We start from the raw sequence: 27,408 nt of genomic DNA on the forward strand, positions 1-27,408 counted from the left end.
TGGCTGAAAGCAAGGGGAAACTACAGCCGTAATTTTTCCCGAGGGCGTGCAGCTTTACTGTATGGTTAAATGATGATGGCGTCCTCTTGGGTAAAATATTCCGGAGGTAAAACAGTCCCCCATTCGGATCTCCAGGCGGGGACTACTCAGGAGGACGTTGTTATCAGGAGAAAAAAACTGGCGTTCTACGGATCAGAGCGTGGAATGTCAGATCCCTTAATCGGGCAGGTAGGTAGAAAATTTAAAAAGGGAAATGGATAGGTTGAAGTTAGATATAGTAGGAATTAGTGAAGTTCGGTGGCAGGAGGAACAAGACTTTTGATCAGGTGAATACAGGTTTATAAATACAAAATCAAATAGGGGTAATGCAGGAGTAGGTTTAATAATGAATAAAAAAATTGGAGTGCGGGTAAGCTACTACCAACAGCATAGTGAACACATTATTGTGGCCAAGATAGACACGAAGCCCATGCCTACTACAGTAGTACAAGTTTATATGCCAACTAGCTCTGCAGATGATGAAGAAATTGAAGAAATGTATGATGAGATAAAAGAAATTATTCAGGTAGTTAAGGGAAATGTAAATTTAATAGTCATGGGCGACTGGAATTCGAGAGTAGGAAAAGGGGGAGAGGGAAACATAGTGGGTGAATATGGATTGGGGGAGAGAAATGAAAGACGAAGCCGTCTGGTAGAATTTTGCACAGAGCATAACTTAATTATAACTAACACTTGGTTCAAGAATCATAAAAGAAGGTGTATACGTGGAAGAATCCTGGAGATACTAGATATCAGATAGATTATATAATGGTAAGACAGAGATTTAGGAACCAGGTTTTCAATTGTAAGACATTTCCAGGGGCAGATGTGGACTCTGACCACAGTCTATTGGTTATGAACTGTAGATTAAAACTGAAGAAACTGCAAAAAGGTAGGAATTTAAGGAGATGGGACCTGGATAAACTGACTAAACCAGAGGTTGTACAGAGTTTCAGGGAGAGCATAAGGAAACAATTGACAGGAATTGGGGAAAGAAATACAGTAGAAGAAGAATGGGTAGCTCTGAGGGATGAAGTAGTAAAGGCAGCAGAGGATCAAGTCGGTAAAAAGACGAGGGCTAGTAGAAATCCTTGGGTAACAGAAGAAATATTGAATTTAATTGATGAAAGGAGAAAATATAAAAACGCAGTAAATGAAGCAGGCAAAAGGGAATACAAACATCTCAAAAATGAGATCGACAGGAAGTGCAAAATGGCTAAGCAGGGATGGCTAGAGGACAAATGTAAGGATGTAGAGGCTTATCTCACTAGGGGTAAGATAGATGCAGCGTACAGGAAAATTAAAGAGACCTTTGGAGAAAAGAAAGCCACTTGTATGAATATCAAGAGCTCAGATGGAAACCCAGTTCTTAGCAAAGAAGGGAAAGCAGAAAGGTGGAAGGAGTATATAGAGGGTCTATACAAGGGTGATGTACTTGAGGACAATATTATGGAAATGGAAGAGGATGTAGAATAAGATGAAATGGGAGATACGATACTGCGTGAAGAGTTTGACAGAGCACTGAAAGACCTGAGTTGAAACAAGGCCCCGGGAGTAGACAATATTTTATTAGCACTACCGACGGCCTTAGGAGAGCCAGTCCTGACAAAACTCTACCATCTGGTGAGCAAGATGTATGAGACAGGCGAAATACCCTCAGAGTTCAAGAAGAATATAATAATTCCAATCCCAAAGAAAGCAGGTGTTGACAGATGTGAAAATTACCGAACTATCAGTTTAATAAGTCACTGCTGCAAAATACTAACACGTATTCTTTACAGACGAATGGAAAAACTGGTAGAAGCTAACCTCGGCGAAGATCAGTTTGGATTCCGCAGAAATGTTGGAACACGTGAGGCAATACTGACCCTACGACTTAACTTAGAACATAGATTAAGGAAAGGCAGACCTACGTTTCTAGCATTTGTAGACTTACAGAAAGCTTTTGACAGTGTTGACTGGAATACTCTCTTTCAAATTCTGAAGGTGGCAGGGGTAAAATACAGGGAGCGAAAGGCTATTTACAATTTGTACAGAAACCAGATGGCAGTTGTAAGAGTCGAGGGGCATGAAAGCGAAGCAGTGGTTGGGAAGGGAGTGAGACAGGGTTGTAGCCTCTCCCCGATGCTGTTCAATCTGTATATTGAGCAAGCAGTAAAGGAAACATAAGAAAATTCAGAGTGGGTATTAAAGTCAATGGAGAAGAAATAAAAACTTTGAGGTTCGCCGATGACATTGTAATTCTGTCAGAGACAGCAAAGGACTTGGAAGAGCAATTGAACGGAATGGACAGTGTCTTGAATGGAGGATATAAGATGAACATCAACAAAAGCAAAACGAGGATAATGGAAAGTAGTCAAATTAAGTCGGGTGATGCTGAGGGAGTTAGATTAGGAAATGAGACTCTTAAAGTAGTAAAGGAGTTTTGCTATTTGGGAAGCAAAATAACTGATGATGGTCGAAGTAGAGAGGATATGAAATGTAGACTGGCAATGGCAAGGAAAGCGTTTCTGAAGAAGAGAAATTTGTTAACATCGAGTATAGATTTAAGTGTCAGGAAGTCGTTTCTGAAAGTATTTGTATGGAAGTGAAACATGGACAATAAATAGTTTGGACAAGCAGAGAATAGAAGCTTTCGAAATGTGGTACTACAGAAGAATGCTGAAGATTAGATGGGTAGATCACATAACTAATGAGGAGGTATTGAATAGAATTGGGGAGAAGAGGAGTTTGTGGCACAACTTGGCGAGAAGAAGGAATCGGTTGGTAGGACATGTTCTGAGGTATCAAGGGATCACAAATTTAGCATTGGAGGGCAGCGTGGAGGGTAAAAATCATAGAGGGAGACCAAGAGATGAATACACTAAGCAGATTCAGAAGGATGTAGGTTGCAGTAAGTACTGGGAGATGATGAAGCTTGCACAGGATAGAGTAGCATGGAGAGCTGCATTAAACCAGTCTCAGGACTGAAGACAACAACAGCAACAACAACAACAACAGGAACATTCAGCAGCATACGTGGATGCTGTCTGCAAAATGTGTTGTCAGTTGAGTTAGTAGCAACAGGATAATATATGTAAACATATTGCATGATGTGGTAGTTTTTCACACAGTTGGTGTTTATTATGTTGTTATCTCCTGAAGTAAATGCTGTACAGTGAAGTACCTTTTGTGGTACATTCAGTGGTATATGTGAATACTGTCTGCAAAATGTGTAACAAGTACAGCTAGTAGTAAAGAAGCAATAAATTGAAACGTCACACTTCTTGTGGCAGTTTTACTGTATGAACAGTGAAAACATAGTAGGTGATAAACATTATTCCATTGATCATTTTGTGGGTGTTGTCAGGGAGGAAAAGTTACATAATGGTTTGAAATTATGTGTAAAGTTTGTTGCTTGTCCCTAATGCTCTTACTTTCAAATACTGGATGACTAAAGTATGGATATTCTCGTGTTGTGGGCTACACTGTTTCTTCACCCCTAACCACCCCTTTGATAGGTGGGTGGTTTTTACCCCCACAGTGACTCTTTACAGAGAGAGTAAATGATACGTGATCCAAGTTTGGTTGAAACTGATCCAGTGGTTTAGGTGGTGCTGTGGAACTTACGTACATATACATTTGTATGTTCAACGATTTTTATAATTTGTATGGATTTTACTGGCCAATGGAACAGATCTTTCCTGGATTAGTGGATCTAGCTTCTTTTAATCAATGTATACTGATTTAATCACCTAGTTCTTCTTCGTATCATGTGTAACGGAACAAAATATAACAGTCCAGCTCTCTGGTAGAACTGGACTGTGCTTACGAATAACATGCTGTGGAGATGGGCTGGTACATGCTTCACAACTTGAAGCTAGATTCCTAAATATAAAAATAAGAAGTAAGATTAAGAGAAGACAAGTACTAGAAATAATGAAATCTGTTAAAAGGCCTTCACTAAGGGAGACACATGATGTGGAAATGAACATGAAATAATAATGGCAGACTAGCAAAACACACATGTTTGGAGTGTTGGTACATGAAAACTACAAATAAACTGTCTGCACTGGAAGAACACAACGTGTCTGCTTATGAGCATACTATGAAACATATCTTGGGTGTTGAATTAACCGCTCGTGGTATTTGGGTGCATCTTCCCCTTTACCACAACACGATTACTGGACTCTACACCTGGGAACCAGCACTCCTGTATACACTTGACTCTTGCCATCTGTGTGGTCTGAAGTTTCACTGGCTTCTGGTCTGAAGTTCCATTGGCTTTTCTTTCCCATCATCATTCTCTTTCACAACCTTCCTTCATCCTTTGTGCTATTTATCAGCAGTATTTCTCTGTATTTCATTTTCTGTATTGCACTAATGAATGTTTTTACTTAAATTTTTGCCACAAATTTGTGTTTAGCTTCATACCTTACAGAACAGTTACAACATTCCTATTAGAAATCATTAACTTTTGTAGGTGAATCAGAGTACTATTGTGGCAGCGTGTGGCATACTGATCACAAGATGAGCGGCAGCAGCTACCATGATAAAGGTGTGTATGTTTGAAATGAACTAAAACAATAAACAGGTTTATTTTGATGAGTCATTTACTATTCCAAGTTTTCAATTATGATTTTTATTTGTTGATACTAAGATTTCACAATTTTAGTTGTAAAATTTTTTAGTAATTGCATTCTAAGCATGGGAAAGGGGGTGGGTGGGGGAGGGAGAGAGAGAGAGAGAGAGAGAGAGAGAGAGAGAGAGATAGATATTGGTGGGGCTGTATAAAGTAAGTATATGAATTTTTTACTTTTACATTGTGTGATTAGCAAATGAACCGCTTACTTCAAAGTTGTCATCCTCTGTTATGCCGCAGGTCTATCAATTTTTGTTCAGGACAATGAAATTGCTGGTACTCAATAAAGGTATGAGAAATTTGATACCTATAATGGCATTATAATTTTTTCTGACAGCAGTTTGGTTACAGTTAACTGCATGACCTTGTTGTTTCTAGCCCTAAATCATGGTTAATAAATCCCATACCTATTGTAAATGTGGTGCAAATCAAGAAGCTGACATTTTCTGAAATTAAGCAAGTTAAATAGTCACTTAATGTAATCTGTGTTAAATCACCATGATGGACATATACTAAGTAGTAGTTTAAGCAGGTGTATTGTGTGAAAGTATTCTCTTACAGACTCATTCTTTTCTAATTTAGTTTCATTTCTGAAGGGTGCATCATAACTGTAGCATGAAGTGTAACTAATTATCTCCAGAATTCATGTTGGATGTTAACAATTGATTGGTCTTATATGTCACAAGTATTGAAAAAAAAAAAATGACCATACATCTGTTCCTATTGTAAAACTATGTTCCCTCATTCGCAACTTCAAAAAGATTTTTTCTATTTATTGTTATTACTTTCCTGTGCTTGAATAATTTAGACTGTGAGTTGTTTCACTGTGTTCACCATGTCTCTTATGTAGTTTTGATGCTGAAGTAAACTTGCAATTTTGCAGAAGTGATAGGAATCAATTACGTTTGGGGGAAAATGAAATAAGAGAGATTTGTATGAAAACAACTTGGAAAAGAACCTAAGTATTTGAGATAAACAGGACTGTCGGATGACATGGGGAAGGTAAGAGGCGGTTACACTAAGGAAGAAAGGGAGAAGGAAAGGAAAGAAAAGGAAAAAATCCAGATAAGTGTGAGTAGAACAGGAATCAAGTATCTCTAAGATCTCTGCCTGTTACTGGTATTGAAACTGGCAAGATGTCAGTCCCAGGAATTCCAAGACTTTCAAGAATGACAAAAAACATTTCTTTTGTGGGATACAATTACAAATTAACAGTCTTCATATTTTTTCCTCTGCTTTTACTGTGAAAGCTTACTGCTTGCCAAATTTTATGGTTCTAGGTTAATGGGAAGTATACTACAGGTTTTGATGAGCAAGTTTGTGAGTATCGAGATATGTGACAACAGGGTAACAATTATTGAACTATATGAAATAAAATCGTCATAGCTTCTGAATGGTTTGTGTTAGAATGTTCAAACTGCACAGTTAGCTGGGGGACTTGATGGAAATTAGGATGCGCATGTATTGTTTGGTTTAGCTATGAAGCCCATTTTCATTTGGATGGTTTCATCAAAAAGCAAAATTGGCATATTTGGTGAGACACATTTCATGATTGAGAAGTCTTTTCACCCTCAATGGGTGGCTGTGTGGTGTGCAATGTTCAGTCATGGAATAACTGGTGCAATATTCCTTGAGTGACCACCAAACAGAATGTGAAGGTTTTGGAAGATGATTTTATCCCCATTATCCAAAGTGACCCTAATTTTGACAAGATGTGTTTCAAGAAAGATGTAGCTTGACCCTATTGAAGCAGGAGTGCTTGATGATGTCTTGGAGGAGCACTTTGGGAACCAGGTTCTGGCTCTGGGGTACGCAGAAGCCACTGGCATGGGCCTCGATTGGCTGCCACGTTCTCCAAATCTGAACACAGATGACTCCTTTTTGTGGGACTATATTGAAGACATGGTGTACAGCAATAATTCCAAAACCATTGCTGAGCTGAAAAGAGCCATTCAGGAGGTCATCGGCAGCATCGATGTTCTGACACTTCCCTGGCTCATGCAGAATTTTACTTTTTGTCCGTGCCACATCACTGCCAATGATGGCAGGCATATCGAACATGTCATAACCTAAATCTGAATATCTGTAGTGACATTTACATATTGAATAAAGTGTGTGCATGTTGTAGTTTATAACTAATTTACATTTTTTCATATAGTTCAGTAATTTTCATCCTGTAAATGGCTTTATCTTTTGAATATATTGACCTGGAAGCTTAAAATTTTTACACTGCAGAGAGACCATAGTTCTCCATATGTGACATAAATCTTGACTTAATACATCTTCCAGTTCATAAGAAAAAGGTATGGAACCTAAAAAGAGGGCAACATATGCAGTGAAATATTTAATGTACACATATTATACTTCATTACTTTTCCCTTCCTTTTTTTTTTTTTTTTTTTTTTGTTATGATTCACTGCTTAGATTTTCCTTCCATTTTCTTTTTTTACCGTCTTCACTCATTATCCATCCATGATGGAGAACAACCAAAATGTGTTTACTCTTCACTTCTTTATCTCCTTTCATCATATATTTTCTTGAAACTGTATCACTTTTAGACCTATGTGTATTTATAGGTATGTTTATCCTTTTGACTGCTTTAGATGAGTTAACTCCTCATACTCCGCCAGCTCCTGCACTTCCCAGGAGCTGTTGATGAGTTTAAATGCACCCTCAGAATTTTCATGGAGAGCAGTTGATGAATTAACATGGGCACCATTGCCAATCCCTGAGCCACCATTCAGGCACCTGTGTGTTGTTGAAGAATTCAACCATACAGCAGATTTTCCACCTCATATCTCAGTATCTCTTTCTCCCCCTCAGATCTCAGTGTCTCTTCACAGTTCTGGTCACTAAGCTTTGTTTGAGTACTTCATCTATTGTGATCGTGTTTTTCTACATCTACGTCTACATGATTACTCTGCAATTTACAATTAAGTGTCTGACAGAGCTTTCATCAAACCATCTTCAAGCTATTTCTGTATCGTTCACTCTTGAACAACGTGCAGGAAAAACGAGCACTTAAATCTTTCTGTGCGTGGTCTGATTTCTCTTATTTTATTATTATGATGTTTTCTCCGTATGTAGGAGGGCGCCAATGAAATATTTTCGCAATCGGAGATGAAAGTTGGTGATTGAAATTTCATGAGAAGGTGCTGCCACAACAAAAAACACCTTTGCTTTAATGATTGTCACTCGGATTCATGTATCATGTCTGTGGCACCCTCTCTACATCTACATCTACATCTACATTGATACTCCACAAGCCACCCAACGGTGTGTGGCGGAGGGCACTTTACGTGCCACTGTCATTACCTCCCTTTCCTGTTCCAGTCGCGTATGGTTCGCTGGAAGAACGACTGCCCGAAAGCCTCCGTGCACGCTCTAATCTCTCTAATTTTACATTCGTGATCTCCTCGGGAGGTATAAGTAGGGGGAAGCAATATATTCGATACCTCATCCAGAAACGCACCCTCTCGAAACCTGGCGAGCAAGCTACACCGCGATGCAGAGCGCCTCTCTTGCAGAGTCTGCCACTTGAGTTTATTAAACATCTCCGTAACGCTATCACGGTTACCAAATAACCTGTGACGAAACGCGCCGCTCTTCTTTGGATCTTCTCTATCTCCTCCGTCAGACCGATCTGGTACGGATCCCACACTGATGAGCAATACTCAAGTATAGGTCGAAGGAGTGGTTTGTAAGCCACCTCCTTTGTTGATGGACTACATTTTCTAAGCACTCTCCCAATGAATCTCAACCTGGTACCCGCCTTACCAACAATTAATTTTATATGATCATTCCACTTCAAATCGTTCCGCACGCATACTCCCAGATATTTTACAGAAGTAACTGCTACCAGTGTATGTTCCGCTAATATATAATTATACAATAAAGGATCCTTCTTTCTATGTATTCGCAATACATTACATGTGGTACTACAGAAGAATGCTGAAGATTAGATGGGTAGATCACATAACTAATGAGGAGGTATTGAATAGAATTGGGGAGAAGAGGAGTTTGTGGCACAACTTGACGAGAAGAAGGGATCGGTTGGTAGGACATGTTCTGAGGTATCAAGGGATCACAAATTTAGCATTGGAGGGCAGCCCTTCTTTGAACTTTTTCGATGTCTTGTGTTAGTCCCATCTGAAGCTGATCCCACATTGCACAGCAAAATTCCAGAAGAGGGTGGACAAACATGGTGTAAGCCATACCTTTAGTAGAACTGTTGCACTTTCTAAGTGTTCTGCCAATAAATTGCAGTCTTTTACATTATCTATGTGAACATGATTGAAATCCCTAAATACTTAGTTGAATTTACAGCCTTTAGATTTTTGTGATTTATAGCGTAACAGAAATTTAGCAGATTTCTTTTACTACTCATATGGGTGTTTTTTCACACTTTTCATTATTTAGAATCAATTGCCACTTTTTGCGCCATGCAGATATCCACTTCTTGCACTATACAGATATCTTGTTGAAATAATTTTGCAGTTGGTTTTGATCATCTGATGACTTCACAAGGCGATAATTGACAGCATCATTTGCAAACAATCTAAGAGGGCTGCTTAGTGTGTACCCTACATCATTTATGTAAATCAAGAACAGCAGAGGGCCTATAAAGTTTCTTTGGGGAACACATGGTATTACTTCTGTTTTACTCAATGACTTTCCATCAGTTACTACAAGCTGTGACCTTCCTGGCAGAAAGTCATGAATCCAGTTGCGCAACTGAGGCAATACCCCACAGACATGCTATGTGATTAGAAGTCACTTGTGAGGAATGGTGTCAAAAGCATTCTGGAAATCTGAAAATATGGAATCAGTTTGACATCCCCTGTTGATACGACTCATTACTTTGTGAGAATAAAGAGCTAGTTTGTTTCACAAGAATCATATTTTCTGACTCCATCCTGATTATTTGTCAATTTTCTATGAGGTAATTCATAATGTTTGAACACAGCACAGCACATGCTCCACAAGCCTACTGAAAATCGATGTTAGTGATATGGGTTTGTACTTCAGCAAATTACTCCTACTTTCTTTTTGGGTATTGGTATGACTTATGGAACTTTTCATTCTATAGGTATGGATATTTCGATGAGTGAGTGGTTGTATTTGATTGTTAAGTATGGAACTATGGTATTAGCAAACTCTGAACAGAATCTGCTTATATACAATGTGGATGAGACACCTTGCCTTTATTAAGTGATTTAAACTGCTTTGCTACACCTGAAATAGTAACTTCTAACACGTAAGTTAACATAAGTTGGCAGTTGTTCTAGATTTGAATTCTGGAATATTTACGTTGTCTTCCTTTGTGCACTTTACTTAGGTTTCTACCTCACTGCTTATCAGGATTGGCATCAGTGTTTTTCTCATCATATTTTCCATCAATAAAAATGATAAGTGGTTGCACTGAGCAAAAGATCATGGAATTATGAAAAGTGATAGTGAGGATAAATTTTTAAATTTGAATGTAAGAGATAACTCTTGTTTCAATTCTGAAAAAAAAGTCTGTCAGCAGGTGTAACACTACAGACTTCCTTAGTAAGAAACAAAAAATCAGTGACAAATTTGATTGGGAAGAAAAAGATTTTTGTCCACTTAATCACATGTTCGATTATTTGCTATCAGTACATGACTGTATACAAGGTATGTCAGAACACAGCTGTCAACTAGGGGATGATCCAAGCATTCTGTCATTCTTCGTGTTATTTTTGACGGAAGATCTGGTGACGTTCATAGCCAATGAGATTCATTTATTCATCTAGGAAACTACTCCAGGAACAGTTCGTTCTTCACCTTCAAAGTGGAAAGATACAGAACATGAAGAAACATATTGTTTCATAGCTATTTGTCTTCAAATGCCCCTCTTGTAAAAGCTAAAAATTAGCAAACATTTGTCCACATACATTCTTCTGAAAACTCCAATTTTCAGTTAAATTGTGTAAAGAGACCATTTTTTGTTATTTTTGAGATTGTTATGTTTTAATGACAATTTGCTGCCAGCGGAGGACACTGATTATTTAAAATCAGGAAGATTTTTGATGAAGTTTGTATGGCATTCCATTGCATTTAATCTACATCAGTGTTGTTTGATTGTCAGAATGTCTCTCTCTTAGATTTCACTGAATACACAGGGACAGCAACAGAAACTGAGTTCCACTGTTTGGGGAAAAATCATAACATAGTGGCAACAGTTAACGAAGCCCTATTTGGAATGTGGGCATATTCTTTGTTGACAATTGATACGCTGGCCCAGATCTGTTTCCCTGGCTTGAAAAAGGTAGCATGGACATATATAGTGCTGAAATTTTACATCTGGAAGTTTGCCTGAAATTTCATAGAACATATGATGCTGTTTGTAGCAATGAACAAAACATGCCAAAATTTCAGAAGAAACTCAAATGAGGAGATATTCAGTTTACACCAACTAATATGATGCTTTCCATTAAGCAGTGTGACAAAAAGGAAGTGTGGGTATTGACCACTTATAACACCATACAAATGCTTGAAACAAGAAAGACTGACAGGAATATTAGAGCGGAAATTAAGAAACTGCAATGCATTGCAGAATAAAACTTAAATATGGGAGGAGTTAAATGTCATAAAAGTCCTTTTTTCATGTTCCGAATGTGTGTGTGTTAAATGCTTCATGTTCTGCAGAGGTCAGTAGCAGGTCAAAAAACATCAAGTGCAAAGTTTCATCTGTTGCTGGAATGTGAACTTCTAGAAATGTACACAACAGATTGCAAAAAGTTGACAGGGGAGGTACTGTGGTGATAATCTTCTGCAGATCTGGGGAGCCATTTTACAAATGTTATAACAGTTTAGCACTCCAAGAAAGTTATGCTAAAGTGAAAATGTACAGTTTGCTCAAAACAGAAAGTATGCCGAGAAACTGAATACAAATGCAAAACTACCAAGGCACTATTGTATAACAGTCCGTGTTTCAAGTCTTACCATATGAAGATGAATTACTAATTTTTATACCTGTAATAATGTTCATGTCAGTGGTGACAAATCTTATAATGAAAGGAGATGTTGCAGAAAGCACACCACAATTATTAAGGACAGGGTGAGGCAGGCCCAGGTAGAAGCCTAATTGCAAGCTGCTTAGTGTAGGCTCGGTTTGTGCACTCTAAGCTGATACTCAATGTTGTGGCAAATGGGAGAAAGCTTAAATGATAGATTCCTTAATGGTCACTTCCATTAGCCACTGTGCTGAGTGTCACCTTGGAGTGCACAGATAGTAGACACATTACTTGATATTGACACAGTTCTCAACTTGGTATGTAGCCATTGACTAAGTGAAAAGTTGGTTTCAGCTTAACCATTGTGAGAAGTTGTGTATAGAGGGGAAGGGTCACATGTATTGCTGCTAGAGTGTGCTGTGTAGCATATGACAGTGTCGCAGTACACTAACCAGATGAAAAGGTGGATCTGAGCATTCAGTTGCATGGTGGAGACCACATCAGCATATTGCACATTGAATGCCATGTCCTGGGTGAAGGCAGCTAAAGTTCAGCAACCTAGAGAGATAGTGAACTTGCTGCTCAATATCTCAGCAGTGGTTAGGTATGTAGCTCTGTAGGGTAATCACTGGGGAGTAGTAATAGTAGTAGTAGTAGTAGTAGCAGTAATGGTTGTGTTCATTTGTGGATCACTGTATTAGACATATCTTGGTATTGACCTGCTTGTATAGCTTAACATGCAATGTGCTATCTTGCAAGACGAGGAGGTGAGCCAGCTGAAGATTGAATCCGCATGGTGATTCATTGGCACTGGGCTGATAACTGGCAAGTGTTAAGTGTGGTTTTATGGTGGTTTTGCCTGCTCGTTTAGGTAAAGGTCCCCAAATTCCACCTTAAAAAAATTCATAAACAAACAAGTAAAACATGATAATACACAAAACACACTTTATATGATTCAGAGACAGATGGCCTACACACCTTACCTCCGTTATGGTACCTTGATGACTGTGGCATGAGGAAGGGCATACAACTACAAAGTTAAACAGTGAAATAAAATTCAACAAATGCTGCCAAGGTAGACCCCATGCTAGGCAGGATAAATACTGGGCAAAAGAAGAAGATTATATATTTTTTGGTACTACAGTTTCAGGAAAAAAACATAATTCATATATACAGGCATTTACAAACAGTAGGAAGTAATTTAAGGAACTCACAGAAAATCAAAATCAGGATGGCCAGTTGGGAATAGATCTTCCATCTTCCTGAATACATGGCCAGTTTAAAACAGCACTTCATTTGTTTCAACCCAAGTGTAGAAGTTTGTGTTATTTATGCATTCTTGCAAAGAAGTTATTTTATTGTGTAAAAAGACAATGCAACACTATTCATTCCTATCTTAACAGCAGTCACTGCATGCACTATTTCATAATGAATTGGCAGTAATTTTTTAATCTTCTCAAAAGATAGGTAAATAAAAATGAATAAATAATTTTTCAGAACCTGTGAAAACCAGTGTAGTGGAGAAGACCATAGACGGGGTCCAGCAGGCTACGCCGTTTGAGTATCAACCAGATGAACTGCAAAAGATTAATCCTCAGTCAAGGACAAGGTTTGTACTTGTTATGTACAATAATATTACAGGATGTAAACAATTAATCAAACCCCAAATGGCCGTTGATACATGGACGTGAGTAACAGATAGGGAAACTGCACTGTGTGTGAAGTGAGCTATCACTGTTTATTGGAACCAAGTACATACTCTCTCAAATGCACACCCCTGTGGCAACAGCAACTCTGTCACTCACTGCAGGGTGTGTGTGTGTGTGTGTGTGTGTGTGTGTGTGTGTGTGTGTGTTTGTGTTTATGTGTGTGTAGCTGTAAGGAAATGTTATGCTGCACTTTATACTTTTCTTGAATAATTATGCAGGCATCTTAGATATATATAATTATGTACAAATAATGTTGTCCACAATCATGTGAAACATCCTTTGTATGACATCAATTGTCAAATCAGAATGCCCAACATGAAAACTCTACATACAGATTTATCCATGCAATGATAGAATCAGAATGGCGTTTCATTTTATTTTTTTGAGTCCAATCAGAGGTACATATTTTCTGAGGATTTTGCGCTTCTCCAAAGTAAGCCAATGATGCCAGAAGCTCATATATTTGCGTCCATGCAGGTACTTTCTCTTGCCAAGTAATTGTGATTGCTGTCCCTCCTTGTAAAGACATGCTTCGTCCCCTGGCATGATTCTCCACGTGCAAATAAAATAACAAATCGACACAATATTTGTGCTCTCCTCTGTGATCATTTGTTTCCTCGTCTTCAATTGTAAGTTCCATTCATTGGTAAGAATGCACAGGGATACACATCAGTCCTCTAGAATGATATGTAGTACCATATGTCCCCCTCTCTTAGTGAATGATCTCGCGATAAATATTGTTACTTTTCTTAGTTCATAAGTCAAACTTCTACCATTTTATAATCCTTTGATACTATCAGTAAATTCCTTTGATACATATTTGTAATGCTATATTATAAAGGTAGTAAGCCTTATCATGTGAGAATAGTACTATGCTTCTCATTTTTGCACTACTGGACATTTCATCTCCATTATTATTGTACTGTTAATTGTGTCTCAGTTGTAATTGGAGGAATATGCATTTATCCTTGCACCTAACATTTTCTTAATATGATAAATGTTCAAATTTGTTTTAATATGCCTGTATACCGTATTTACTCGAATCTAAGCCGCACTTTTTTCCGGTTTTTGTAATCCAAAAAACCGCCTGCGGCTTAGAATCGAGTACAAAGCAAGCGGAAGTTCTGAAAAATGTTGGTAGGTGCCGCCACAACTAACTTCTGCCGTCGAATATATGTAGCGCTACACAGGCATGCTTTGTAGGCACAAAGATAAATACTGGCGCCAAAACCTATAGAAAAAAAAGATGGAAGACGAGCTTTTTTCTCTGCCCCGAGTTTCACCCACTGCATTTTGATACATTATTCAACGAAGTAAATACAAATTCCGTATTGTTCATCTTCGAATGTAGCAGAATTTCAATGTAATACAAAAATCCGACTGGCAAGACTGTTTGGGATGTTTGTCAATATGGCCAACTCTACGTTCTGAATTTTTTCCTACCTGTGAGAAGAGATGGTTGCTAATAGGAACCTGATGAAATGTGATTCACATGCAGTATTCTCTTCACCATATGAATAATACGAATATAAACATTTTGCCATGTATTGTTTCGTGTTTGCTGCTATCTCATTTAAATCCTGTCTGCCTAATAAACTACGAAACTAGAGTGAGACAACAGCAAACGTGGAAGAATATACGTATCGTTTCATGTATATATTCGTAATATTCTTATGCCTAATAGTGATACAGTCAGAAATGAAGCACAGCAACTGACTAGATTTTTAAATCTAAGATGACTCTAATTTCTAAGCAGAATGTAATGTACTAAAGAGGCGTCTGCAAAGATTTTCAAAAGGAGAAAAATTTTCAGTAAACTCTTGTTTAGAACATCTTCTATCATACGCAGTCTGTTACTTGGTTCTTGTTGATCATTATCAAAGAAAGCATCAGTGCAAATAACAACAAATAGCAGTCTCTTGCCATTGTTTCACTAATGAGACGATTCCTCTCTCTCTCTCTCCCCTTTTTTTTTTTTTTTTTTTAAGCGGCGGTAGCGCGCACAAAAGCAAGCCATGCCGCGAGCCGCGACAGGCCGTAAACACGCACTATCAGAATGCGACAAACAATGCATGACACAGTACAGTAATGCATTTTCAGCTTAGAGTGACGTAAACACCTATAACAAAGAAAACGACACTTATCAGATCAAAGCAAAATAAGCAATCGATTCAAACCAGACGAAGCACGTGAAAAGTGGAAGGGTACCCGTATAAATACGGACGGAGCGCCTGACGCATAGCAATGGCTACCTGGTATAGCTTAACTGCTAAGCTTACGACTCGAACCAAACTACTGTAGCTGCATCGTCATTCATTCGACCTAAATTGTGTCTCATATTACAATGGACCAACTTTGTTTCGATTTGGAGGTGCGGCCTAAAACTTTTTTCTCCCCTCGAATTTCGAGTCCCAGATTTCAGGTGCGACTTAGATTCGAGAATTTTTTTTTCCTTTATTTCGAGTCTCATTTTTCAGGTGCGGCTTAGATTCGAGTGCGGCTTAGATTTGAGTAAATACGGTATTTGGATATAATACTGCTTTATCATTGTAATATTTCTGTTACATGGAAACAAACAGTTTCATACCTTTAATAGTTTCCTGCTTGATTATATTCCTTAATCTTTTACAACTCAGGCAAGTTCCCATTGGAGTAAATTTCAAAATATTAAATATTCTACATTTATAAAAATTATCGATCACACCCCTTTTCTCAGACACAATTATTATCTTTACTTTACAGAGATGGTGTCTTCCTTGGTAGACATATATCATTTCCTACCATACTACATATATTTGGGAACAGCATCCTATTTAAAAAGCATGTCTCTGTCCTTGCTCTTGCTCTTGCTCCCTGCTTCTTGCTCCTTGCTCCTTGTTTCTTGCTCTTCTGATATTCTTATTTTGCAAAAACTTTTACCAACTGGTTGCCTGATTTTGTCTCATCTCCATTTTCTAAGTACCCATTTAGACCACTTTAGCCAGCTATCCTTGTAATTAATTCACATGTACATCATATTTGTTAGCACTCCTTGCCATTAAGTCACTCATTATAAAATTATAACAGTCTGTTATAATGTTATATTTGCAGTAACAGAGGCACATCATTACTGTTAATTTCACTACTGTATGTTGTTGTTGTTGTTGTAGTCTTCAGTCCTGAGACTGGTTTGATGCAGCTCTCCATGCTACTCTATCCTGTGCAAGCTTCTTCATCTCCCAGTACATACTGCAACCTACATCCTTCTGAATCTGCTTAGTGTATTCATCTCTTGGTCTCCCTCTATGATTTTTACCCTCCACGGTGCCCTCCAATGCTAAATTTGTGATCCCTCGATGCCTCAAAACATGTCCTACCAACCGATCCCTTCTTCTAGTCAAGTTGTGCCACAAACTCCTCTTCTCCCCAATCCTACTCAATACTTCCTCATTAGTTAGGTGATCTACCCACCTTATCTTCAGCATTCTTCTGTAGCACCACATTTCGAAAGCTTCTATTCTCTTCTTGTCCAAACTAGTTATCGTCCATGTTTCACTTCCATACACGGCTACACTCCATACACATACTTTCAGAAACGACTTCCTGACACTTAAATCTATACTCGATGTTAACAAGTTTCTCTTCTTGAGAAACGCTTTCCTTGCCATTGCCAGTCTACATTTTATATCCTCTCTGCTTCGACCATCATCGGTTATTTTACTCCCTAAATAGCAAAACTCCTTTACTACTCTAAGTGTCTCATTTCCTAATCTAATTCCCTCAGCATCACCCGACTTAATTTGACTACATTCCATTATCCTCGTTTTGCTTTTGTTGATGTTCATCCTATATCCTCCTCTCAAGACACTGTCCATTCCGTTCAAGTGCTCTTCCAAGTCCTTTGCTGTCTCTGACAGAATTACAATGTCATCGGCGAACCTCAAAGTTTTTATTTCTTCTCCATTGACTTTAATACCCACTCCGAATTTTCTTTTGTTTCCTTTACTGCTTGCTCAATATACAGATTGAATAGCATCGGGGAGAGGCTACAACCCTGTCTCACTCCTTTCCCAACCACTGCTTCCCTTTCATGCCCCTCGACTCTTATGACTGCCATTTGGTTTCTGTACAAGTTGTAAATAGCCTTTCGCTCCCTGTATTTTACCCCTGTCACCTTCAGAATTTGAAAGAGAGTATTCCAGTTAACATTGTCAAAAGCTTTCTCTAAGTCTACAAATGCTAGAAATGTAGGTCTGCCTTTCCTTAATCTATTTTCTAAGATAAGTCGTAAGGTCAGTATTGCCTCACGTGTTCCAACATTTCTACGGAATCCAAACTGATCTTCCCCGAGGTCGGCTTCTACCAGTTTTTCCATTCGTCTGTAAAGAATTCGCGTTAGTATTTTGCAGCTGTGACTTATTAAACTGATAGTTCGGTAATTTTCACATCTGGCAACACCTGCTTTCTTTGGGATTGGAATTATTATATTCTTCTTGAAGTCTGAGGGTATTTCGCCTGTCTTATACATCGTGCTCACCAGATGGTAGAGTTTTGTCATGACTGGCTCTCCCGAGGCCATCAGTAGTTCTAATGGAATGTTGTCTACTCCCGGGGCCTTGTTTCGATTCAGGTCTTTCAGTGCTCTGTCAAACTCTTCACGCAGTATCTTATCTCCCATTTCGTCTTCATCTACATCCTCTTCCATTTCCATAATATTGTCCTCAAGTACATCACCCTTGTATAAACACTCTATATACTCCTTCCACCTTTCTGCCTTCCCTTCTTTGCTTAGAACTGGGTTGCCATCTGAGCTCTTGATATTCATACAAGTGGTTCTCTTCTCTCCAAAGGTCTCTTTAATTTTCCTGTAGGCAGTATCTATCTTACCCCTAGTGAGACAAGCCTCTACATCCTTACATTTGTCCTCTAGCCATCCCTGCTTAGCCATTTTGCACTTCCTGTCGATCTCAGTTTTGAGACGTTTGTATTCCTTTTTGCCTGCTTCATTTACTGCATTTTTATATTTTCTCCTTTCATCAGTTAAATTCAATATTTCTTCTGTTACCCAAGGATTTCTATTAGCCCTCGTCTTTTTACCTACTTGATCGTCTGCTGCCTTCACTACTTCATCCCTCAGAGCTACCCATTCTTCTTCTACTGTATTTCTTTCCCCCATTCCTGTCAATTGTTCCCTTATGCTCTCCCTGAAACTCTCTACAACCTCTGGTTCTTTCAGTTTATCCAGTTCCCATCTCCTTAAATTCCTACCTTTTTGCAGTTTCTTCAGTTTCAATCTGCAGATCCAATAGATTGTGGTCAGAATCCACATCTGCCCCTCGAAATGTTTACAATTTAAATCCTGGTTCCTAAATCTCTGTCTTACCATTATATAATCTATCTGATATCTTTTAGTATCTCCAGGATTCTTCCAGGTATACAACCTTCTTTTATGATTCTTGAACCAAGTGTTAGCTATGATTAAGTTATGCTCTGTGCAAAATCCTACAAGGCGGCTTCCTCTTTCATTCCTTCCCCCCAATCCATATTCACCTACTATGTTTCCTTCTCTCCCTTTTCCTACTGACGAATTCCAGTCACCCATAACTATTAAATTTTCGTCTCCCTTCACTACCTGAATAATTTCTTTTATCTCGTCATACATTTCATCTATTTCTTCATCATCTGCAGAGCTAGTTGGCATATAAACTTGTCCATTCATGTCCATTAAACTAGCTTGCCTATTCTTCCTATTGTCAAATTGACATTGCTAATGTCCTGAAAAAGAAATCTTACTGTAGTTCATAGCAAAATGATAATTGTATTATAACACTATTGAAAAAAAAAAATAATAAAAATAAAACGTGGCACAGTTCTGATGTAATCCCTTGAAATATAACAGAAAGGGCAATGGAGGAAACATTTCTTATAGCGAATATTGTAAATGTTATCAGTCAGTATAATAATGAAATAAAATATTCTCAACAACCTTTTCTTGCTCAGAATGTTAAAAATGAACATTTCTGTGAATCTTTCTTCAATAAGTACTGTATAGTTACCCTGTACAGAACAGTATTAATTAAACCTTTATATGCGTATTTCAGGAAACCAGTCCTTTTCCTCAGAGTTAATCCTTCAAGCCAGTAGTTTCTGTGCACTCACCTAGTCTACTGCAGTAATTTACACAGCTGGCTGGTACAGGAATGTAGTGTTTTACTGGAATTGCTCTAACTTCGAAATTATTTACAGAAAAGCAATGATATTTTCAAGATTTTTTATATATAGAAAAGCAATGAAATTTTCAAGATTTGCTAACTATACATCTTTAATTACAATTCAGACAGACACTGCATAACAGTTGCTGAGGAACAGAGGCATTGTTGGACAGGAATAATCACAGCCAATGATTGGACAGCGTGAAACACGGTATATACATAACTGAGGTGTAGTGGTCTATTTATAATGAAAAATCATACACATGGGAAATCAGGATAACAGACATAAATAATGTTCATGTTTGATAAATGTCAGACTCCCAATATAAAGGTTGATATTGGACTTTCAGCAAGGAATGTGCCCTCCTTGTGGACTCTAAAGGACATTTTTAACATGTTATTCATGGTTCCCAAACTATCGAGTCCTTCTGGGATATTGTCTCATTCCGTACTCAAGTCAGTTTTCATTTGTCGCACATTTCATAGAGGGGGCGTTTGTTGAGAAGTGCACCTGCCAAGAGCATCCCAGGCATCCTCTGTAGGGTTTAGGTTTAGGGAGTGTGCTCGCCATTCCATAGCTCAATGTTTTCACGTTCCATTGTCAACACCTCAGCGGCCCTGTTTGTGTGGGCAGTGTCATCCATAAGCAGAAAGTTCGGACATACCGCACCCCCAAACAGATGGACATGATCCAGAATAATCTCCATCAATAAAGTAGGCAAATACGTGGTGTTCGGCCATTGTACATAATACTAGTCCACACCATAATGCCTAGGCCATACCAATGACATTCTGTGCTGTGTGACATGTCCCCCCCTCCCCCCCCCCCCCCCCCTCTCTCTCTCTCTCTCTCTCTCTCTCTCTCTCTCTCTCTCTCTCTCTCTCTCTCTCTCTCTCTCTCTCTCCCCCCCCCCTCTCTCTCCCTCTCTCTCTTTCCCTCTCCCTCCCTCCCCCCCTCCCCCCTCCCACCCATCCTAACTGGTGGGTAGAATCCCTTGTCATAGTGAAGCAGGATTCATCGGAGAACATCACTGCTCTCTATACTAATGAACTCTTTCTCAATGATGGCATGGGTGAAGAGGGATGCAGTGATGCATTTAACAGGCTTCCGAACATACAAACCAGCTTGATTTAATGGTTCTAGGAGAGACACATGTACCAGCAGCGACTGCAAGGTCCACAGCAATCTGTGTGGGAGTGAGATATCTGTTCCTTTTCTCCATTATGCCTATGTGTCGATCCTCTTGCAGTGTGGTGGTCCATCTGTGAGTATCGGAATGTATTTGCAAAGCATTTCCACGTCTGGCAGACTTTTTTAGTCACGAGGTGACACTTTTGGACACACCCATTACTGTGGCCACAGCGGTGATACTTTCACTGGCTTCGAGCTGTGTAACTGCTCATCCACGATTGTAAACACTCAAATGATGTCTTGCAGACATGCTGCTGCTGTTGTTGTTGTTGTTGTTGTTGTCTTCAGTCCTGAGACTGGTCTGATGCAACTCTCCATGCTACTCTATCCTGTGCGAGCTTCTTCATCTCCCAGTACTTACTGCAACCTACATCCTTCTGAATCTGCTTAATGTATTCATCTCTTGGTCTCCCTCTATGATTTTTACCCTCCACGCTGCCCTCCAATGCTAAATTTGTGATCCCTTGATGCCTCAGAACATGTCCTACCAACAGGTCCCTTCATCTTGTCAAGTTGTGCCACAAACTCCTCTTCTCCCCAATTCTATTCAAAACCTCCTCATTAGTTATGTGATCTACCCATCTAATCTTCACCATTCTTCTGTAGCACCACATTTCGAAAGCTTCTATTCTCTGCTTGTCCAAACTATTTATCGTGCATGTTTCACTTCCATACATGGCTACACTCCATACAAATACTTTCAGAAACGACTTCCTGACACTTAAATCAATACTCAATGTTAACAAATTTCTCTTCTTCAGAAACGCTTTCCTTGCCATTGCCAGTCTACATTTTATATCCTCTCTACTTCGACCATCATCAGTTATTTTGCTTCCCAAATAGCAAAACTCCTTTACTACTTTAAGAGTCTCATTTCCTAATCTAACTCCCTCAGCATCACCCGACTTAATTTGACTACTTTCCATTATCCTCGTTTTGCTTTTGTTGATGTTCATCTTATATCCTCCTTTCAAGACACTGTCCATTCCGTTCAACTGCTCTTCCAAGTCCTTTGCTGTCTCTGACAGAATTACAATGTCATCGGCGAACTTCAACGTTTTTATTTCTTCTCCATTGACTTTAATACCTACTCCGAATTTTTCTTTTGTTTCCTTTACTGCTTGCTCAATATACCAATTGAATAACATCGGGGACAGGCTACAACCCTGTCTCACTCCCTTCCCAACCACTGCTTCCCTTTCATGCCCCTCAATTCGTGTAACTGCCATGTGGTTTCTGTACAAATTAAAAATAGCCTTTCACTCCCTGTATTTTACCCCTGCCACCTTCAGAATTTGAAAGAGAGTATTCCAGTCAACATTGTCAAAAGCTTTCTCTAAGTCTACAAATGCTAGAAACGTAGGTGTGGCTTTCCTTAATCTATTTTCTAAGATAAGTCGTATGGTCAGTATTGCCTCACGTGTTCCAACATTTCTGCGGAATCCAAACTGATCTTCGCCGAGGTCAGCTTCTACCAGTTTTTCCATTCGTCTGTAAAGAATACGCATTAGTATTTTGCAGCAGTGACTTATTAAACTGATAGTTCGGTAATTTTCACATCTGTCAACACCTGCTTTCTTTGGGATTGGAATTATTATATTCTTCTTGAACTCTGAGGGTATTTCGCCTGTCTCATACATCTTGCTCATCAGATGGTAGAGTTTTGTCAGGACTGGCTCTCCCAAGGCCGTCAGTAGTTCCAATGGAATGTTGTCTACTCCCGGGCCTTGTTTCGACTCAGGTCTTTCAGTGCTCTGTCAAACTCTTCACGCAGTATCGTATCTCCCATTTCATCTTCTTCTACATCCTCTTCCATTTCCATAATATTGTCCTGAAGTACATCGTCCTTGTATAGACCCTCTATATACTCCTTCCACCTTTCTGCTTTCCCTTCTTTGCTTAGAACTGTTTTTCCATCTGAGCTCTTGATATTCATACAAGTTGTTCTCTTTTCTCCAAAGGTCTCTCTAACTTTCCTGTAGGCAGTATCTATCCTACCCCTAGTGAGATAAGCCTCTACATCCTTACATTTGTCCTCTAGGCGTCCCTGCTTAGCCATTTTGCACTTCCTGTCGATCTCATTTTTGAGACGTTTGTATTCCCTTTTGCCTGCTTCATTTACTGCGTTTTTTATTTTCTCCTTTCATCAATTAAATTCAATATTCCTTGTGTTACCCAAGAATATCTACTAGCCCTCGTCTTCTTACCTACTTGATCCTCTGCTACCTTCACTACTTCATCCCTCAAAGCCACCCATTCTTCTTCTACTGTATTTCTTTCCCCCTTCCTGTTAATTGTTCCCTTATGCTGTCCCTGAAACTCTGTACAACCTCTGGTTCTTTCAGTTTATCCAGGTCCCATCTCCTTAAATTCTCACCTTTTTGTGGTTTCTTCAGTTTTAATCTACAGTTCATAACCAATAGATTGTGATCAGGATTCTTCCTTGTATACAACCTTCTATCATGGTTCTTGAACCAAGTGTTAGCAATGATTAAGTTATGCTCTGTGCAAAATTCTACCAGACGGCTTCCTCTTTCATTTCTCTCCCAATCCATATTCACCCATTATGTTTCCTTCTCTCCCTTTTCCAACTCTCGAATTCCAGTCACCCATGACTATTAAATTTTCGTCTCCCTTTACTACCTGAATAATTTCTTTTATCTCATCATACATTTCTTCAATTTCTTCGTCAGCTGCAGAGCTAGTTGGCATATAAACTTGTACTACTGTAGTAGCCATGGGCTTTGTATCTATCTTGGCCACAATAATGTGTTCACAATGCTGTTGGTAGTAGCTTACCCGCACTCCAATTTTTTTATTCATTATTAAAACTACTCCTGCATTACCCCTATTTGATTTTGTATTTATAACCCTGTATTCAACTGACCAAAAGTTTTGTTCTTCCTGCCACCGAACTTCACTAAGTCCTACTATATCTAACTTCAACCTATCCATTTCCCTTTTTAAATTTTCTAACCTACCTGCCCGATTAAGGGAACTGACATTCCACGCTCCGATCTGTAGAACTCCAGTTTTCTTTCTCCTGATAACGACGCCCTCTTGAGTAGTCCCTGCCCGGAGATCCGAATGGGGGACTATTTTAGCTCTGGAATATTTTACCCAAGAGGACGCCATCATCATTTAACCATACAGTAAAGTTGCATGCCCTCGGGAAAAATTACGGCTGTAGTTTCCCCTTGCTTTCTGCCATTCGCAGTACCAGCACAGCAAGGCCGTTTTGGTTAGTGTTGCAAGGCCAGATCAGTCAATCATCCAGACTGTTGTCCCTGCAACTACTGAAAAGGCTGCTGCCCCTCTTCAGGAACCACACGTTTGTCTGGCCTCTCAACAGATACCTCTCTGTTGTGGTTGCACCTACGGTACGGCCATCTGTATTGCTGAGGCATGCAAGCCTCCCCACCAATGGCAAGGTCCATGGTTCATGGTTCATGCTGCTGTACCACATAGAATGTCACACTAATCGGTTCCCCAACCACTTTCTTCAAACACCATACTGCATTGTGTGTCGAATGGGTACAGAGCATTGTGAATAGATTTCACTCTCCACGTTTTTGTTTAATATCAATGGCCAAATATTCATAATAATTATCGATTGTTCTGTAGCCATTGGCAGTTGTTCCTTAGAAAGTGTCGTTCCTTAGCAATTGTGAGGCAGTTTACATTGTCACTTAATATGAATTTTCAGTGTGGTGTACCTAGAAACAATCTTCAAAACAAAGTTCCCCATCAAAGTCTCTGCAGCATAATGATAATTCCTATCATTCTGCATCACACTACACATCTCTTTATAGGACTGTTCTTCTGTGTGGGTGGTATATTCTCAATGAAATCCCATGCTGTGAACCATTCAGGCATAGATGTTTTTGAAGGCTGCCCACATTGAGGTGAAATCACATCCTTTCCATTAGTTTCCAGCAGTTATGATACAAGAAACAACCTGAAATGTACATGTGATTCTTCCTTTGTCTTCTCACTGGACTTGTAAACAATAGCCGGCCGGGGTGGCCGAGCGGTTCTAGGCACTACAGTCTGGAACGTCGCGACTGCTACGGTCGCAGGTTCGAATGCTGCCTCGGGCATGGGTGTGTGTGATGTCCTTAGGTTAGTTAGGTTTCAGTAATTCTAAGTTTTAGGGGACTGATGACCTCAGAAGTTAAGTCCCATAGTATTCAGAGCCAATTTTTTGTAAACAATAAAAACATTTTGCATGACAATATTCATCAGCCTTGTGAACATTTTCATGTACAACTTTGTGCCTTTCTTCCTTTCTATGAGAGAAGGATATACACTCCTGGAAATTGAAATAAGAACACCATGAATTCATTGTCCCAGGAAGGGGAAACTTTATTGACACATTCCTGGGGTCAGATACATCACATGATCACACTGACAGAACCACAGGCACATAGACACAGGCAACAGAGCATGCACAATGTCGGCACTAGTACAGTGTATATCCACCTTTCGCAGCAATGCAGGCTGCTATTCTCCCATGGAGGCGATCGTAGAGATGCTGGATGTAGTCCTGTGGAACGGCTTGCCATGCCATTTCCACCTGGCGCCTCAGTTGGACCAGCGTTCGTGCTGGACGTGCAGACCGCGTGAGACGACGCTTCATCCAGTCCCAAACATGCTCAATGGGGAACAGATCCGGAGATCTTGCTGGCCAGGGTAGTTGACTTACACCTTCTAGAGCACGTTGGGTGGCACGGGATACATGCGGACGTGCATTGTCCTGTTGGAACAGCAAGTTCCCTTGCCGGTCTAGGAATGGTAGAACGATGGGTTCAATGACGGTTTGGATGTACCGTGCACTATTCAGTGTCCCCTCGACGATCACCAGTGGTGTATGGCCAGTGTAGGAGATCGCTCCCCACACCATGATGCTGGGTGTTGGCCCTGTGTGCCTCGGTCGTATGCAGTCCTGATTGTGGCACTCACCTGCATGGCGCCAAACACGCATACGACCATCATTGGCACCAAGGCAGAAGCGACTCTCATCGCTGAAGACGACACGTCTCCATTCGTCCCTCCATTCACGCCTGTCGCGACACCACTGGAGGCGGGCTGCACGATGTTGGGGCGTGAGCGGAAGACGGCCTAACGGTGTGTGGGACCGTAGCCCAGCTTCATGGAGACGGTTGTGAATGGTCCTCGCCGATACCTCAGGAGCAACAGTGTCCCTAATTTGCTGGGAAGTGGCGGTGCGGTCCCCTACGGCACTGCGTAGGATCCTACGGTCTTGGCGTGCATCCGTGCGTCGCTGCGGTCCGGTCCCAGGTCGACGGGCACGTGCACCTTCCGCCGACCACTGGCGACAACATCGATGTACTGTGGAGACCTCACGCCCCACGTGTTAAGCAATTCGGCGGTACGTCCACCCGGCCTCCCGCATGCCCACTATACGCCCTCGCTCAAAGTCCGTCAACTGCACATACGGTTCACGTCCACGCTGTCGCGGCATGCTACCAGTGTTAAAGACTGCGATGGAGCTCCGTATGCCACGGCAAACTGGCTGACACTGACGGCGGCAGTGCACAAATGCTGCGCAGCTAGCGCCATTCGACGGCCAACGCCGCGGTTCCTGGTGTGTCCGCTGTGCCGTGCGTGTGATCATTGCTTGTACAGCCCTCTCGCAGTGTCCGGAGCAAGTATGGTGGGTCTGACACACCGGTGTCAATGTGTTCTTTTTTCCATTTCCAGGAGTGTAGTTTCTAAGCCTTCATATCTGCACCACCCATAAAAGAATTGTATTTTTTAATAAATTGAGGCTTTCTCATCTCTTTGCCCCATTTGGTTGTTGTAGCAGCTGCATCATTATGGAATGTTGAAATAAAAGTCACCTGTTTTTTATCCATCCATTTCAGCATCATAATACCCAGTGAATGATTTTACCTTTCTTGAGTGCATCAGGGTATCAGGTACATTCTTCCTATTCAGCCAAAGTGTGTCAGCTACATTTGTACCCCTTTCCACCAAACAGTAACACAAATGTGTGCTTTGTAATCTGACACAAATGTACACTTTGTAATCACTGTCCGCCCAGAGTTTATGGCCTAAGTTAAAATGAGGCTCAGTAAGTTCTAATACTGTCTGACTTGTTTTCAGGGTATCTGCAGAAAGAAATTTTGTTTCTTTCTCAGTGGGACTTTATGTGTAAATACCTGCCATAAAGATTGTGCGGGGGATTCACAGATCTTCTAGGTCTTTATTCCAAAATTTGATGTTTTTCTAGGTGGGCAGGTTTTTATTGCCAGCCTTCCTTTCCATAGCATAAGGGATTCATTCACCCAAGTGCTTTCTCCCATTTTATATATATTTTTAAATGTATCATTCAAGTGCTGAATGACCAAGTGCAGCTTGGACAATCTTTCATTTTTCTCAGACGCATTCACTTTCTCATAATGGCATCTACAAAGTATCTCAAATCTGTCTTGGTGCATAGTCTGGTTTGTTTCAGTCAGTATAATTGTCATCAGTAATATCTAGGTCACTCCCATTGTCATTTATACAATTTGTTCCTTGGTTCACTGATAATTGCAAGATTTTGCTCCGATGTAAGACTGCACTAAGTATTTGGCTGTGTAGTTTAGCATTCGAGGGCATCACTCCGATTGTAAGATACAACACATTGTTTCGTCTGACCTGTTCACTT

General features: G+C 40.0%; 1 protein-coding gene across 1 annotated transcript in view; it reads left to right on the forward strand.

The window, feature by feature from the left end:
• The window catches only part of LOC124795733, a 300,666-nt gene that overhangs the window by 241,536 nt on the left and 31,722 nt on the right, over positions 1-27,408 (forward strand). The window contains exons 21-22 of the mRNA XM_047259816.1: positions 4,502-4,576; positions 13,138-13,249. Coding sequence (XP_047115772.1) covers positions 4,502-4,576; positions 13,138-13,249 — 187 coding nt within the window. The remainder of the gene's footprint in view (positions 1-4,501; positions 4,577-13,137; positions 13,250-27,408) is intronic.

This window comes from Schistocerca piceifrons, chromosome 4 (assembly GCF_021461385.2).
Source record: "Schistocerca piceifrons isolate TAMUIC-IGC-003096 chromosome 4, iqSchPice1.1, whole genome shotgun sequence".
Classification (NCBI taxonomy): Eukaryota; Metazoa; Arthropoda; class Insecta; order Orthoptera; family Acrididae; genus Schistocerca; species Schistocerca piceifrons.